The sequence below is a fragment of the Pistacia vera genome, unplaced genomic scaffold (genome assembly GCF_008641045.1).
Source record: "Pistacia vera cultivar Batoury unplaced genomic scaffold, PisVer_v2 Contig69, whole genome shotgun sequence".
NCBI classification, from domain to species: Eukaryota; Viridiplantae; Streptophyta; class Magnoliopsida; order Sapindales; family Anacardiaceae; genus Pistacia; species Pistacia vera.
Window position 1 is genome coordinate 46,788 of NW_022196545.1, and position 16,083 is coordinate 62,870.

At 33.2% G+C, this 16,083-nt stretch overlaps 2 protein-coding genes, 1 non-coding gene and 1 pseudogene across 3 annotated transcripts; all 4 read right to left on the reverse strand.

Moving 5' to 3' along the window:
* Window positions 1–177: 177 nt before the first annotated feature.
* LOC116113758 lies at window positions 178–2,041 on the reverse strand. Its single transcript, XM_031399922.1, has 2 exons — window positions 696–2,041; window positions 178–452 (listed from the first exon to the last, which is right to left on the reverse strand). Exons 1-2 carry the CDS (start codon window positions 1,983–1,985, stop codon window positions 363–365), a joined length of 1,380 nt encoding a protein of 459 aa, XP_031255782.1. The 5' UTR covers window positions 1,986–2,041; the 3' UTR covers window positions 178–362.
* A 46-nt stretch (window positions 2,042–2,087) lies between these two features.
* LOC116113708 lies at window positions 2,088–2,882 on the reverse strand. The gene is made up of 2 exons (XM_031399872.1): window positions 2,653–2,882; window positions 2,088–2,521 (listed from the first exon to the last, which is right to left on the reverse strand). Exons 1-2 carry the CDS (start codon window positions 2,717–2,719, stop codon window positions 2,088–2,090), a joined length of 501 nt encoding a protein of 166 aa, XP_031255732.1. The 5' UTR covers window positions 2,720–2,882.
* Window positions 2,883–3,048: 166 nt separating this feature from the next.
* On the reverse strand, window positions 3,049–3,122 carry TRNAI-AAU. Its single transcript has one exon. It is a non-coding gene; the product is annotated as a tRNA-Ile (tRNA).
* A 5,075-nt stretch (window positions 3,123–8,197) lies between these two features.
* LOC116113709 lies at window positions 8,198–10,011 on the reverse strand (annotated as a pseudogene).
* Window positions 10,012–16,083: the final 6,072 nt, after the last annotated feature.

Below are 16,083 nucleotides of genomic sequence, written 5' to 3' on the forward strand. Positions count from 1 at the left end.
CATTATCTGCTTGATCATGGAATCCACTTCACCCACAAACATTCAATATATACAATATCATTGGTGCTTTGATAACCAATCCAACTTCAGTATTAGCTTATGCTAATCATTCCAACTTCTGATAGATGACAAATATGCACAAAAAGCAAAACAAAAGAGAATAGTAAAAAGGGGAAATAAAAGGAATTGGGGATTAATTGATTATCATTATCTTGATAGGCAACGTAAGTTTGGATAAGCTACAATATTGATCAGCTCCTACAAAGTAAGTCAGCATTTTCTGCAATGATTCTCAGTGGAAACAGGCTTTAATATGGAAACAACAGAGAGTGCTGTTTCTTATGGCTGCAAGTGAGAAGCATTCATGGAGATGTGATTGCGCGGTTTCGGAGTCTGCTTGATCTCCTCACTGGAGTTATAACCACCTTCTTTGCCTCCCCATCTCGAACATCCTGTTATAACATACACAACAAAAGTCCAAATTGATTTAACCATTACAAAAGCTTCAAGGGACTAAATCATAGCACTAATCAGAAGTAATCTAGAACTATAAAACTATACTAAATCAAAAAAACTTTTAAGTATGGGATTAAGTAATGATTCTATGAAGCAAAACAAAACAACTGTTAATGGAAACTAGTTAATTATCTAGACAAGTAACAAAAATTGAAGGGTAGCTTGTAATAGAACCTGACCTCTTTCTTTGAAATTTTCTTCTCAGGGGTAATGTATGCATAGGAAAAGGAGTTCATGGCAGAGAACTCAGAGAAATTTTCATGACTAGAAACTGAGTGAGCCTTGCTGCAATTACCAAACTCCTTGTCCAAGGGAACAGAATGGCTGCTCACTTCACTTTCTTCAATCCTACTTTTTTTCATACCACAACTTCTAAGAGAGAAACTTATCTCCCCCACCTCAAATTCAGCTAGCAATTCAATCGATGGCCCTCGGCTTTGGTTCGTATCTTTAGAATCTGCCACTATGGAATTAACCAAGGGGATAGCACTCGAAAAAGAATCGACACATTTGGCATGCTCCTCTCTCTCTTTAGGAATTTCTGGGTTGCATTTCTCCATTACCCCAGATTCATTACTGCAAGGCCTAATGATTGGAGGAGTTTCCTTTCTAATATTTCTCTTCGTAAGGTTAAAAGCCATTAACAAAGATACCTTAACCACGAAAAGTAGAGCAACACCCACCACAGCCATGAAACTGATCATTTCAATTTGCTCCATAAGCCCCTCCTTCGAACTACTCTCTGCTTCAGAATTGAGAGTTTCAATGTCAGTGATGCGTTCACTTTCAACCATTTTCGAGCCCCCGGCCACCACATTGTTAACTTCTTGAACCGGTTCCATTACAACCTCACTTTCTTGATTATCTTCAAAAGATTCAAGCTTCTCTACCTTTTCTTCTGTCCCTTTCAACTCAGCATTCTCAAGTATCTGATCAAAACCCTCTACTATTTCACTTTCACTAGCTTGTAGCTCTTCCATTTCACCAAAATCTTTACTCCGTCCACCCTGTAGCTCCTCCACTTCACCCAAATTATCAATCACTTCATCAACTTTCTCAAAGTTAACATCTTCAACAATCTGATCAAAACCCTCTAAGTTTTCACTTCCTCCAGCTTGTAGTTCTATCAGTTCACCAAAATCTTTACTCTCTCCACCCTGTAGCTCCACCACTTCACCCAAATTATCACTCACTTCTTCAAAGTTAACATCTTCAACCATCTCTTCTTCTTTAAATCCCTCATTAATAAAAGTCTGGTTTAACTTCATTAAACCCATATTATCTCCCACAAACTCACTACCACCCATAAATATCTTCGCAAAATCCTTAAACTCCATTGTTCTCAAGATATTATCTTCACCCCTAAGACTCCTCATAGCCTCGTATACACCATCATGAATCTTAGGATACCACTTATCTTTAAGACCCTCAATAGCTTGAAAAGCATGAGAAGATGTTGGAGAGTTCATTGAAGAAATATACAAAGTAAATAACACCAAAACAAAAAATACAAAAACAAACTTCAAAAACCTTCTCAAAAATCCCTCTTTCTCCTCCTCCTCCTCCTCCTCCTACTCCACTTCATAATCATCATCTTCTACTTCTTCAACTTCAACTTCATCCTTCACCAAAACATCTAGAGAAGCACAGACTAAATAAGCATCCTCTTTCATTTCTTTGACCTTATTTTCATGCCTTAAGACTATCTCTCTTCTTCTATTAGGCTTATACCTAAGAAACTTAGGCCTTGGTGAGGTACAATTTTTTGAAGGGTCATAAGATTTCAAAGATGAATCATCACTAAGTGACAAAGAATCATCACAAAGGCTGAAACTTAAAGGATTTGGGATATGGGTATCACAATTTTCATTCCTTTCAGCTAAAATTTTCTTTCTTGGAGCAACGGCTTTTGAAGCTGTTGATATAGTCGGTGACATAAAATGCTTTGCTGTTGTTGATTTCTTTGAGTTTTGCAAACTTATACTTTCATCATTCTCATCTGTACCTATACATTAGAAACAAAATTTCTTGAATAAAAAATGCAAAAAGTTCTTACAATTAATTCAATTCCTCTGATTTTCAGACTATTTTCTCAACAAACAAACAGATCAAGAAGGAAAAGAGAAGCAAACTTACTAGTTGAAGATGTTTTGATATTGACAAAGGCTTTTGAGGAGACACTCTTGCCATTGGAACCCTCCATTTGTTTGACTTTTTTTGTAACTTCAGTGGCAGTTATCAAATCCCTAAGATCTGAAGAAGCAGATTAATTTGAAGGGAGAAACAGAATTTAGTAAGAAAAAAGAGTGAAAATATTTAGCGAGGAAAGACGCAAGAAAATTTGGAGGGAGAAAGTTGCAGAATAGCGAGAGCCAGAGAGATTGGTTAGCAGATGACCGTTGGTGACTTCCAAATTATTAAATTGTGTTTGAATTTTTTAAATTTGTGTTTTCGACCGTTGCCCAACGGTCAGTTCAGTTTCTCCGGCCCATGAAATTTGACCCAGCCCATAAAAATAAAAATTTAAAAATTTGGCCCATGCAGGTTTCGAACCTGCGACCTTCGCGTTATTAGCACGACGCTCTAACCCACTGAGCTAATAGGCCAGTTGCTTATTCATACCTACAGTTTTTACTTAATTATATTTTTAAGTTATATATTTTTATTAATATTACAACTTTATTTACAATAAAAAAAAAAAATTCCTTGCTTGTAGGTCATGCTAGGCCCTGAAAAAGCCCATTTTAGCCCAATCACAAAAGACAATACGGGTTTAGAATAAATGAACTATATCGACAAATCTCTCCCATACTTCCAATCATCCTCATTCTCTCTTATTCTTATTGGAAATTAGAGCTATCGTTTAAATAGCACTACAATCAAAAACTTGTATAGTAATTAAGAACTTATCAAAATATTAATTAGGGTTTAATTAGTGCTAAGCACATGGATAGGGTAGTTAATTAAGCCCAACCACACTACATCGTTGTTTCTTCTTGAGTTTCAACAATGTCCAATAAGCCATATTTCAAGATAGTCAAAGAAAGATGTTATCATCACTTTGTTTTTATTTGAAACTTCCAATCAAATTACACAATTACTAATAGAAATTCGCATAGTAATTAATGCAATTTTGACTCAATCAAAATCTTCAAATTCTATTATCTAAAAGAGTAAACGACATTTTCCCACCCAAGGTTTGTCTTAATGACATTTTACCACCCAAAAAGTTTTAGAATATCAGTTTCCCACTCAAAGTTTACATTCTATTATTATCTAAAGCTGATTTTGATGGCAAAAATTCTCTTTGTCATCGTCATTTGAACCTCTGGTCTCCTCTTTATAAAACACATCTTACCGCAACACTTGATTTATCACCGATTGTCGATCACGGTAAAGTTAAGGTTTCCTGTTCTTAGCTAATTTTAAGGACGAATATTCAGTCGATTATCATTTGATCTATCGGCCTCTACTTGCAAAACTCCTCCTACTCTGACTCCTAGTAACTCACTGAACGTCGACTGAGAAAGTGAAATGTATTTTAGATATTAATAACATATAAACTTTGGGTGAGAAAATAATATTTTAAAATTTTTTGGACGAGAATGTGTCATTTAAGGTAAACCTTGACCGGGCAAAGGTCGTTTACTCTATCTAAAATCCATTTTTTAAAAGGTCCGAATTACAAGGCAGTAGCCCTAATCCTAGATTAGTATTTAATTAAATTAATTAATTAGGCTAGATTTGTTTTTAATTGTTTGGATGACATAATCATAGCCGTTTAACCAAACACATTAAGCCTAAATACTCTTGGTAAATGTGCTTCCAAAAAACAATTAATTCTTTTGAACCTCTTAGTGATTATCAATGTCTCTTCCCTCTATTCAAAGTTTTTAAACAATTGAGAATTGTTTTTTTCATTTGTGTTTGTTATTTGGGTACCTATTGTATTGCAAATTTCAGTTTAATTATTCTTTTAATGAATTTAAAAATGGGTCATATGATTATATAAGGTTGATATTTCTTTTATGGGAAAAAAACTTGTGGTCACATTAGGGTTATATCATAATCCTCAATTGATATTTCATTTTATTCCTCATTATTTAAAAAAAAAAAAAAAAAGAGTCAAATTCTCATTAGTACGAGTAAAAGATAGCGAGTCTCTAATTTTCATTAAAGGACCGACGAACATAAATATTTTTCACTTTATTCCTATGAGATTGAATATCTTTCTAAGGAATGATAGGAAATGAGACAATTTTTTCCATAAAATCCTGAGAAATAAATACTATTCTTTTTCAACCAAATCGTCTAACCCTACGAATCCATATAATTGTGTACTACAACAGAACTGACAAAGAGACATTAAAAACATCTAAAAATTACACCTAATTTATGATAATGTATACAATATTAGATGGATTAATAATAGTTTATATAATATTATTATCAACATAATCTTATATATATATAAAAAATGTGAACTTTTGCAATAATTTGAGATGGGGGTGGGTGGGGTGGGCTAATAAAACATGTCTTAAAAAGAGGATAAATACTTTATGCAATTAGAACAAAACGTGGGCAAAATGGAATCATGACAAAATGTCTGAGGACAAAACTGAGATCCGATCAGTTATCATCACACTGCACGAACCGCTGGATGATCTGTTGCATGCACAGGTGTTAATGAGTTCAGTCAAGAACTTCAATACCCAAATACCCCTTTTGATTATGCTTTTTACTAAAGAAGCATGTGAGGGCAATCAATATAGGATGATGACATATCAATATCAAGATGGGGTTAGGTTAAACTTAATTAAACCCTAATTATGATAACACACACCAAACACCTAATGATTGTAGATTAGAAATAAAAGATTACCTTTTTTATTTTATTTATTTTTAAGGACATTCAAATCCAATTTTGTACTTTGTAACAATGTTGAAAACCAGACTGATGACCCGTCAAGGGTCTGATTTCAGTTGATTCGATGTGGATCTGTCGTTGAATTATCTGAAAATTTTTAGTCCCAAATGTTAAAATTCATCAAAAATACCCTTATAATACCCCTTAAGTTGAAATATGTCCAAAACCCCCCTGTCCGTGTGAAGACTGATGACTGGTGGGGCAGCGACAATCGACGCAATCAAGTTAGAATCAGGGCTTTTGATGATAGGGTGCCGAGAATCTGATGGTGGTGTTAGGAGTTTCCATCGCGTCGAGAACTTGCCGGAATCAAGAGGAAGTCTGACGGTCGCTGAACTATAGCGTGACAGGCTAGACGGGCCACTGAAAATGGCTGGGTTTTGTCGTGGAGACGTCGTCAAGTCTAATGTGGTGTTTTCTCCCTCAACGAGCCGAATTTGGGATTGAGTCGATTGGACCGGATGGCACTATCCGAGGTCCAACCCTGCTAAATCCTTTGATTGAAAATACCAGTTTTAAGGATACACAAAGATGACTCATCTACGGTCATACTGGTCAGTTTTCATGTAACATGGTTTAATATATGTTTTTTATTTTAGTAATAAGATTATGAAAAATAAGTTACGTTATTATTGGTTTAAATTATTAGTGTGCTTGGTTCAATTGAGATGTATTAATAATTAATGTGTTGGTTGACAGTAATAACAATCGTCTGAAATACCTTTTTTTTTTTGGAAATTCATTATAGCTGTCATTTAAATTTTCTCATGCAAAGTGTTATTGAATAAAAGATGGAAATGGAAAACTTGTCACAATTTCCTTGTCCAGCATAATGCAGACATAGAATTGTATATAGTGATACCGCACATTAAGATTTTCCATAAATTCATTAACAAGATCTTCAATGGAGTTTTTAATGCAGTTACCTCAACAATGGTGTATTTCATATTCTTTACACAATATACAGTTGGCCAAAGCTCAGGCACCTACTTCTTCTTCAACATTCATATCGTTCAACTAAATGCAAGTAATACACATCTCCAAAAAATGCTTAAGCAACAATAGTTTTATTGAAATCCAAGGATCATTTGTCCCAATATCAAATACGTGAGATAAAACATATTCTGGCATTTAAATATAAAAACATACAATTCGTCAAAAAATTAAAAATTGGACACATCGTCTTTTGTGCAATTATTGTTTGTAATTATTAACAAGCAAAGATATTTTTTTGTTCTTGCCATGTTTTTGGGCAATTGGACCAAAAATTGGATTACCAATAGACTGTTTTAATGACAGCCTTCCCCATTTATATTTCTGCAATTACCCCCAATTGGCATATGTTCGACCCGTTTTTTCCAGGAATGTTTTTACAAAACAACCAAATATTATCTACTCATTTAACATATATCCCTCGATATCGTCATTTAGGCCGCAAAGTTAATTCCTTCCACAAATAAATAGATATTCAAGTATTTTCTTCTTAATAATTGGAGATAAACAACTTTTCCCACCACAGGTTTGCCTTAATGAACACTTTACCCCCAAAAAGTTTCAAAATAAATTTTTTCACTCAAGTAATATTCAATGACTACCAAAAGCAATTCTAATCGATTCTTGCACAGCGAAAATTTCTCTATGTCCACCATTTGAACTTCTGGTCTACTCTCTACAAAAACCCTCATTCTGGCACTTGATTTCTGCCGATTGTGCCACCAAAGCTAAGGTTTTTTCTTTTCTAATTATCCAGAACAGCGATATTCATCAGTCATCACCATTGATCACCGCTCCTCATCTACAAAACCTCTCTTCATGGCTCCTGGTATTCGTTGAACAGCTGGTTGAGAATGAGTATTTTGGATATTAACAGAATCTAAACTTGTGTGAAAGTATATTTTGAAACTTTTTGGGTGGAAAGTGTCATTAAGGCAATCCTTGGGTGGGAAAAAGTTGTTTGACTCTAAAGTTTGATGATATTCTTATTAAAATTAACTAATATTGAAACATTTTAATATCAAGTTAAGATTTAGGGTCAATTTGGTACAATTTCTTTGAGTATAGTTTATCAAATAAAAGATTTTACAGAAATCCATTGGGGTATAGTTAGGGCGAATTAGAGATTGTGTAAATAGCGTAAGTCTAGTTTCGATTCTCCATCTAAGCATCACAGTTTTAAGTGGAAGGGATTGCTCATCTAAGCATCCTCGGTATGCTAATCTCCACCCAAAATTGTCAAGACAGAATAATTTAAAATAAAAAAATTATAATTTTAATTTTAATGTACATTTAAATTTAAGGACCTTTGCTATAATATAAACCCAAGAAGTATAAAATAAATAAAAAAAAAAAAAAAAAAACACATTTTTAAACATAAAATTACCAAAGAAAAAGGATAAATAAAGAAGCACTAGGTTTGTAAATTGTGAAGTGAGAACAAACCAATTACATTTGCAACATAAACTGAAGCTCTCTCATTTCATTGATAGGCAAAGATTCAGTAAGAAATATTGAAAGAATTTACACAAGCACTTTTTTGTTCTATCCTGTTTTGCTTGCGGTTAACATAAAAGCTAGAAAATTACCTTAGCCAAATTTATCATCAAACTTCTCTATCCTTGTTCAAACTTCTGAACTGATACAGGAGGGCCTCTGCATTTTCACACTGCTTATGCTGTTTCTGAAGCCATAATTTCATTCAGCGAAAGGCTCTTCTTCACCCCCGGTTCGGTCTTTGCCTTGGGGCACTGTAGGACCTCAGTTTTGCATGAACGATTGTTGTTTGCCATATAATTTGGGAAGTTGAATAACCCCTGGTGTACATATCACCGCATATGCTCTTGGAGGAGTTAGAGGAGCACTAGATCGAACAGAATTTGCAAACGAGGGGTGTTGGTGCGCGGTGGTAGAGAACCTGCATTCGTCGCCGGTGAAGCACCATTCAAATCTGGATGTTTTGGTAATTGGGGATTGAGATTCGGGCTGGAACTGGACATGGAGAGGTGATGACATTGCTTGGTAATATAGCTCATCACCACACTCGGAAATGCAGCATTGTAGCGACAGACCTTGATCTTGGCTTGAATGTGTCGATTTCGCTATTTTAGGACTTTCATCAAATCCATTAATTACTCTCAAGACATACAGATATTCTTTTACTATGCATTTCACTTCTTGCTTCATCAAACCTCTCCTGGAAACATTCATAACCTCAAATGGACTCAAATGTTCCAGTCAAATCGATCTCTAAATAGAAGACTATGGAGAGTATCCTTACGATGGATTTTCGTGGTCGAAACTCTGGTTGAAATCGATTCTCTTTATGGAAAGAGCGGCGAGCACGCTGAGACCTGCTGCAGTTTGAGCTCTGATTAAGGCTTGCATGCTGTGAAGTGTTGCAGTTGCCCGTTTTCGGACAAGAACCCTCGAACAAGAGCCTGTATCTTCACCCAATCCCTTCAACGCTCTAAGGGCTTTCCGGGCCTGAAATTAACCAAACTGAAGTTCAAATACACAGAATGCAGACTATTCATTTAAAAGCAAATCAGCAAAGGGTGTAAGCCTTAATGCATTGTAAATCACCAATCATGACAAAATGATTCACAAAAGTAAGCAGCAACAAAAGAAACCCATTCAGAAAACAAGACTTCAAATTTCAAAATTTCAAATTCAGGGTAGGGACCAGAATACAAAAGTAGAAAAACTGGGCTAACTGCTAAGTCAAAGTAGCCACTATCACTTGACTCCAGAAAGCATATGTACTGTTTCACCAACAAACATAAATCCATAACCAGCTTTAGAGAACAGACATAAAGTAGCATTAAGAAAGCACCACCACAAACACAATCAACACTCTTACAGTTCCAAGAAAAGAAAAAGTTAAAAAGCACTAGATAGAAAGTACAAGAGCATTTATACTGTTCCATACCATTTGAATCTTAGGGACCATATTTCAATGGCACCAACATAAGTAAAAATTAAGCAAGTACAAAATTACCATAACTATTTGGCAGTAACACAAACATGCCTTAGTGAACAGAACATTGAAATATAAAATAAAACACCCACTATAAAATCTATTTGTGAAATCAAATTAAAGCAACAAGTGGCGAGTAAATGATCAAAACAAAGTCCCACACTCCAAATAGCCCCTAAACACGAGTCTGAATTTTCACAGCAGCCCACTTCTCTTTCCCTCCCCCGAAAGAGCCTGTTACCATTACTAGTCAGCCTCACACCCGCTACGGCGGCCTGAGCCGCAGCCACCGCTGCATCTGCGGCGGCCGCGGTGGCTGCAGCCACAGCAATTGCATGCTTGTTCTGGTCACTTTCTGGTCTGCAATGTATGACCTGACCAGTCCGGGTCTCTTGCTGGAATATTAGCTGCAATGTTGCCTGAAATCTGAGAATTCACACTTGTGTCTTTCAATGACTTGCCAAAACTGAACCTTTTCTTCTCCTTCCTGTTGTCACTGAACTGAATTTGAATCTGAAAATGGTTCTCTAAATGGTCTTTTCTTTCTCCTTTTTCATACCCAGCAAGCCCTTAGCCACCTTGTAGCTTTGCCCATATTTGTTGCCACTGAAGAAGATGAATTTGATTACAAGAGAAACGAACACAAACAAAACGTTAAAATATGTTAAGAAACATTATTCCCTCTCTTTATGTAGAGTTTGAAGTGACACACTAAGGGAATAAACAAAATGTGAACTGATACAATGAGACAAGTGGAGTTCATTGGAAATAAAATTAAAAAAGGGGTAGTGAGAGAAACGAAAAAAAAAATGTGTTTCAAAACTGAATCAAAGATACAGTGGGTTTATAGACTGAAAGATCTTAGAATCTTTACAGTTTGCAGAGAGAACTGATGAGAACAGTATGGAGCAAAATATATCTAAAAAAGGAATCAAAACCTTAAAATAAAAAAAATAAAAAGGATAACATTTGGGGGTTCTGAAGTGTTATTTGAAAAGAAATCTGACACAACTCGTGAAGAACTCTGCATTCAAGACAAAAGTTCACAGAAATGAAGAAGATACAGAAATGCCATAAGATTACTAAAAAATAAGGTTCAAACTCACGAAAAGTATCAAAAACAATATTAGAGCAAAGCAGCATACAAAATTTAAAGTTAAAGTGCAAGTAAAACAAAAAAAAAGTTGTGATAAATCACAATATTCACAACAAACAACCACAGTAAGAAGATTCGAACGCACCTTCTCAAATTCAACCAAAAAAGCCTTCCACTTCCCTCCTTTCAATCAAATAAAAAAAACCGAACTTCCTCTCTCTTTCCAACCACTCAAACTACAAAAGCAAAAGAAAATAACTTTAACCCTCTTGCTATTTTGGTTCAACTTTTTTAACCTGACAATTATAAAGCAAATTGACCAACCAAATTCTTGTTTTTCCATTTTCAACCGTTTTTCAACTCTTTGACTACGGAAAGAGAAGAAAAAATAGAAGTCTGAGCTTTCTCCTTTCCCAGTTGGGTTAAGAGAAGATCTTTCAGTTTCCTGTATCTTTTTCTTCACTGATCTTCCATGATCTTAGCTCAGTACACTTAACGTCTGCACACAATCTTCTCTAAAGGCTTTCTTTATATTTGGACTTACGAATTTTGAATCTTTTTTTGGCAATAAAGTGACAATGATACATTAATAAGAGAGAGGTGTGGATGGAGCGTAGAATTGTAATTTATTTTTTTATTTATATCATTTCATTATTTTTTCTTGGGATGCCAAAAATTAATTTATTAAGCTAATGTTTAGGAGGATAAAAATAGTAATAGTTATTGAGAGAGTGATGTGATTAAGGTGATTTTAAAATTGATTGATGGTTTAAATTTTGATCAGAGCTGCTTCCTAATTGTTTATTTTTTGAATGGAGATCTTGCCATTGAATTTCATAATAATGTTGATATTGATGAAACAACTTGAAAATGGCACTTAAAAATATTTTTACTCAATCCAATTTATAGGAATTAGGCCACAAATTTATAGAATTTTTTTGGCAATATTTAGCACTAAACTTTTCTTAATTGTTACCAACATTTTCCTTAATTGTTATAACCTTTCTAATCCTATCATATAATATTATTACTAACTTTTAAAATTAATATCTACTTAACGTGATGATATAAAAATTTGTTGATCAACTTGCGCGTAAAGTATTGGCACACATCCCACTGCCATGGTCCACTGCTTACAAATTCGAACTTAAACTATGGCATTAACTACATCATAACGATCTTAATTCTTATATTATGATATACATTTTATTTGATATTATAAAATACCCTTTAAATTATATAAATCTCTCATATTAATTGATGTATAAATATATCTTGTAATATACCCTGTTAATTATAAAACTACCTCTATATTTCAAATGTTTCATAGGACTCTTGTTTTACTCAAAGATTCAAAGGTTTGATGAGTTTCCTTTTAGTTGCTAATAGAAATAGTTAAGAACTCTTATCAAATAGTAGTTCCAAAGTTTAAAGATATTAAGGTATGTATAAGCTAACTTTAACACCTCCGTTCATAAAAAAAAAAAAAAAAAAAAACTTATTTATGATAACTGAATTTAATTTAAATAAATAACTATTTTTACTTAGAAAAGAAGTCTAGGTTGCATGCAAATTCCAAAAATCCAAACCATTGAAAAAGATTGATAAAAAAAAAAAATGGTAATTTCTTACAAGTAAGGTTCTAGTGTTCTTCCCAAGCTTTCACCACATTCAAGTACCAATGTCCACCATCATTCAACTATTAGGATCTTTGTCTATTGTTCTCATTATATTTTCTTCTTGTTCATATTAAAAGTTAAGGTTATTGGGATGCAAATGTCCAACCCACAATCCCATGTTTATTCTGTGTAAATATAATATTTGTCATAATTTATCTCAGAAGCTACACAGTGTTTTACTATAATAATTCTCTTTGAGAATTATCAAGTAGCATAAATGATCCTATTAAAAACATTAAATTAATTTCCAATCTTTATTAGACAATCATCATGTCACAATAATTTATAACCACCATTCAATTAAATTGGCAATAAAAGTGTTGCCGTAAGTACTTTTTTAATTTTTTTTGGTTGCCCATAAGTGCTTTTACTGCCACCATCTATAAATTTAAATATTTGTCTCAATTTAAAAACCAATAATTTTGATTTGTGCACCCTCACATTTTTGGCAGCAACATTGTTGCCAAAAATAAAAAACCAAAATAAGACTCACATAATTTCGGCATCACTTGGCCTCCCTACATTTTTTTTTGTCGGTCCATAAAATTAAAGCCCACTCGCCCATTTTCGGCAAAGGCCCAATGGACCTTGACCAACCTCCTATATATAAACGATTATTAAGTTAATATAATATATTTGTTGATTAATTGCCTAGGCCAAGAGGTTACTCTTAATTGGTTCAAATAAGATTAATTTATTTTTGTTAAGCATCAAATTTGGATTTGAGTTTATTTATTTCACAAATTCTTTTATACAAACCTTTGCCAAAGTAAATTACTTCTTATCGTAATTCTTTAGAATTTTATACGAAAACATGAGCAATGGTAACCCTCGCAAACAAGTGAGGCATGGCGATAACATGTAGCGAGTCTAATGTCCATCCCACGCTCGTCAAGGATGGATTCAGGAATGAATTTTTAAGGGGGCAAGTTTAAAAATAATATAAAATAAAGGTGTTTTTGCAAGATTTCTAACCTAGGAACTTATATGTAATTTTTAAGAGTTTTTTTGTTGGATTTCAAACCTTTAAACACCGGTTTGACCTATTGGTCAAATCGGTTAAACCGATCAACCTAGGACCGGCCATTTGCTAGGTTTCACCCTAGATTGGTTATTAAAACATTGTTCGCAAGATAAAGACAATTTATGTTCTTAATACATATGCATGAGATAATATCATAGGATTTCGGTTTAGCTTTACTAACCTTATGAAAGGTCGATAATCACGTGACTTTGTTTAGTTAATTAGTTTAGTTTGTAAGAGTATCTCCAAATGACTTTTTATATGAGTTAAACTCTTTATTATAAGAGTTTATCCATAAAAACAAGAGTTTAATAGACTCTTTATTCTTTAAATATAAATTAAAGAGTGAATACTCTCTATCTCAATTTTATTTAATAAATTACAAGTTTTCATATATTTTATTATTAATTATCTCTTCTATTAAGTCTCTCTCATATATATTAAGTATAATTTAAAGAGTTTATTGGACTTGAATACAAAATTTATTTTTTATATTTAGAAATTAATAAAAATAATCTTTATTTATGTAAAATATACTATTTAAAATAAAGAACACCTTTGAAAATACTCTAAACGCTTTTCAATAACAGATTTCGAATAGAATTGAAAAAAATGTGAATAATAAAACAAAAAAATATCGGAATAAAAATTGAAGGTTACCTAGAAATTAAAAAAGTCAACCGAAACGGTGCGTGTTGACTGGATTTACGCTGATGAAGGCATGAAGCATGTGTTAAAAGGCTGTCCTAACGGTCATCTCTTCATCAATGCTTTGTCAAAGAAACGTGTCGACCTTTACGTTATAAAAAAGACATCTATTTTCTGTCTTTTTTTTTTTTTAATTAAATTTTATTTATAAGATTTGAATGGAATGAAGAAGAATAAAGTATACATATATAATCAAGGGTATCATTAGCCAATAAATATTATAAGATCAAGCTGTGGGGTATTCAAATTAATTTACATTTTATAAATTTAATGTAAAAAATCATCAAATGATTCCATCAATGATTATCCCAATTGAATTCAAACTCAAATCTTTCATCATATTGTTCATATAACAAACCCATAAACAAATATAACTTATGTCATCAATATACTATATCTTTAATTTCTATTAAACTATATGTTATAAACTTTAATTTATAAAATAATAACATGATTCAATCAAATCGGTATCATCTAGGGGTGGACAAACAAATTGTGAAACCGTATTGAATGGTACGTTACAGTTTTTTTTACCAAAAAAATCATTCTTTTTTTTTTTTTTTTTTTTTTTTTTTNAAAAAAAAAGCTCCCAATAAAAAACTGATAAACCAAACTATATTGTACCAATTTTTTTAATTTAATATGGTTCGATTATTAAACTTACACAATATGTTGCGAACTAGGGGTAAAATCGAGTCCAGTATCTAGATACTCAACTCGGTTGCTACAATATCGAGTTCGAGCCCAATGAATCAAGTTGAAACTCAAACTCGGTACCTAGTGGAATTCGAGTTCAAGATTGGTTAATCAAGTTTTAGTTGAGCTCAATCGAGCTTTTTATACAGTGGTCGAATTCGACTTGTAGGATTATTTGAGCTACTCGAACTTGAACTCAACTAATGTCAAGTCAAATTTGAGCCAAAAACGAGTTGAGTTGAAGCCGCTAGTGAGCGGCTCAGCACAATCTTCACCCATAGTGCGAACCAAACCTTTTCGCATTTGTCCAGCCCCCAGTATAATCTATTTTAGGTTACAACTCGGATGCATTTATTTTTTATTTTACTTTTGAGTTTTATGTAGTATGCTTTCTGCGTAAATTTAATTAAGAGGATCTAAGATTTGTAAACCAGAGATTTTCATATTAAATTTCATTTGGACTTTCTCATCAATACTTTATCTTCATCCTTTACATTGGCTGAGATTTCTAGCAAAGATTTCACTGCACCTTTGATTAATCATCAATAAAATTCTAAGTCAACTAGTCAAGAAATCTCGACCCCTACCAAAAACGGCGTCGTATCATCTAGGGATGGACAAAAAAACCTAGAAACCTTATGGTATGGTACATATGGTTTTTTTAAAAAAAAAAAAAAAAAAAAAAAACGTTTGGTTTTTTCCTTTTTTCCATAAGAACTGTACAGTACAATACAATTTTTTGGTTCTCAATTTGTTCGAACCAAACCAAACCAAATTGTAGAATATTGAACGGTTTATCTTTTTATCTTTTTTATTGTTAAAAGTATCTCATAAACTATTAAAAAAAAGCCCCTGATAAAAAACTGATAAACTGAACTATATCGTACCAATTTTTTCAATTCGATATGGTTCGATGATTAAACTTACACGGTATGATGCGAACTAGAGGTGAAATCGAGTCGAGTCGAGTATCTAGGTACTCGAACTCAACTTGGTTGCTATAGTACATAGCGAGTTCGAGTTCGAGTTCGAACTCGATACCTAAAAGTCGAATTCGAGCTTAGTTACTCGATTTTTAGTTGAGTTTTTCGAGCTTAATCAAGTTTTTCAAGTCTTTTGTACAATGATTGAACTCAAGTTGTAACATTATTCGAGCTATTCAAACTTGAACTCAACTTAACTAATACCGAGTTGAATTCGAGTCAAAGCCAAGTCAAGCCGAGCTCGAGTCGCTCGTGAGTAGCTCGACTCGATTTTCACCCCTAGTGCAAACCAAACCTTTCCACGTGCTACTATAGTCTATTTAGGTTACAATTCAGATGCATTTGTTTTTTATTTTATTTTTGAGTTTTATGTAAATATGCTTTCTGCGTAAATTTAATTAAGAGGATCTAAGATTTATAAACCGAGATTCTCATATTAAATTTCATTTGGACTTTCTTATCAATACTATATCCCATCCTA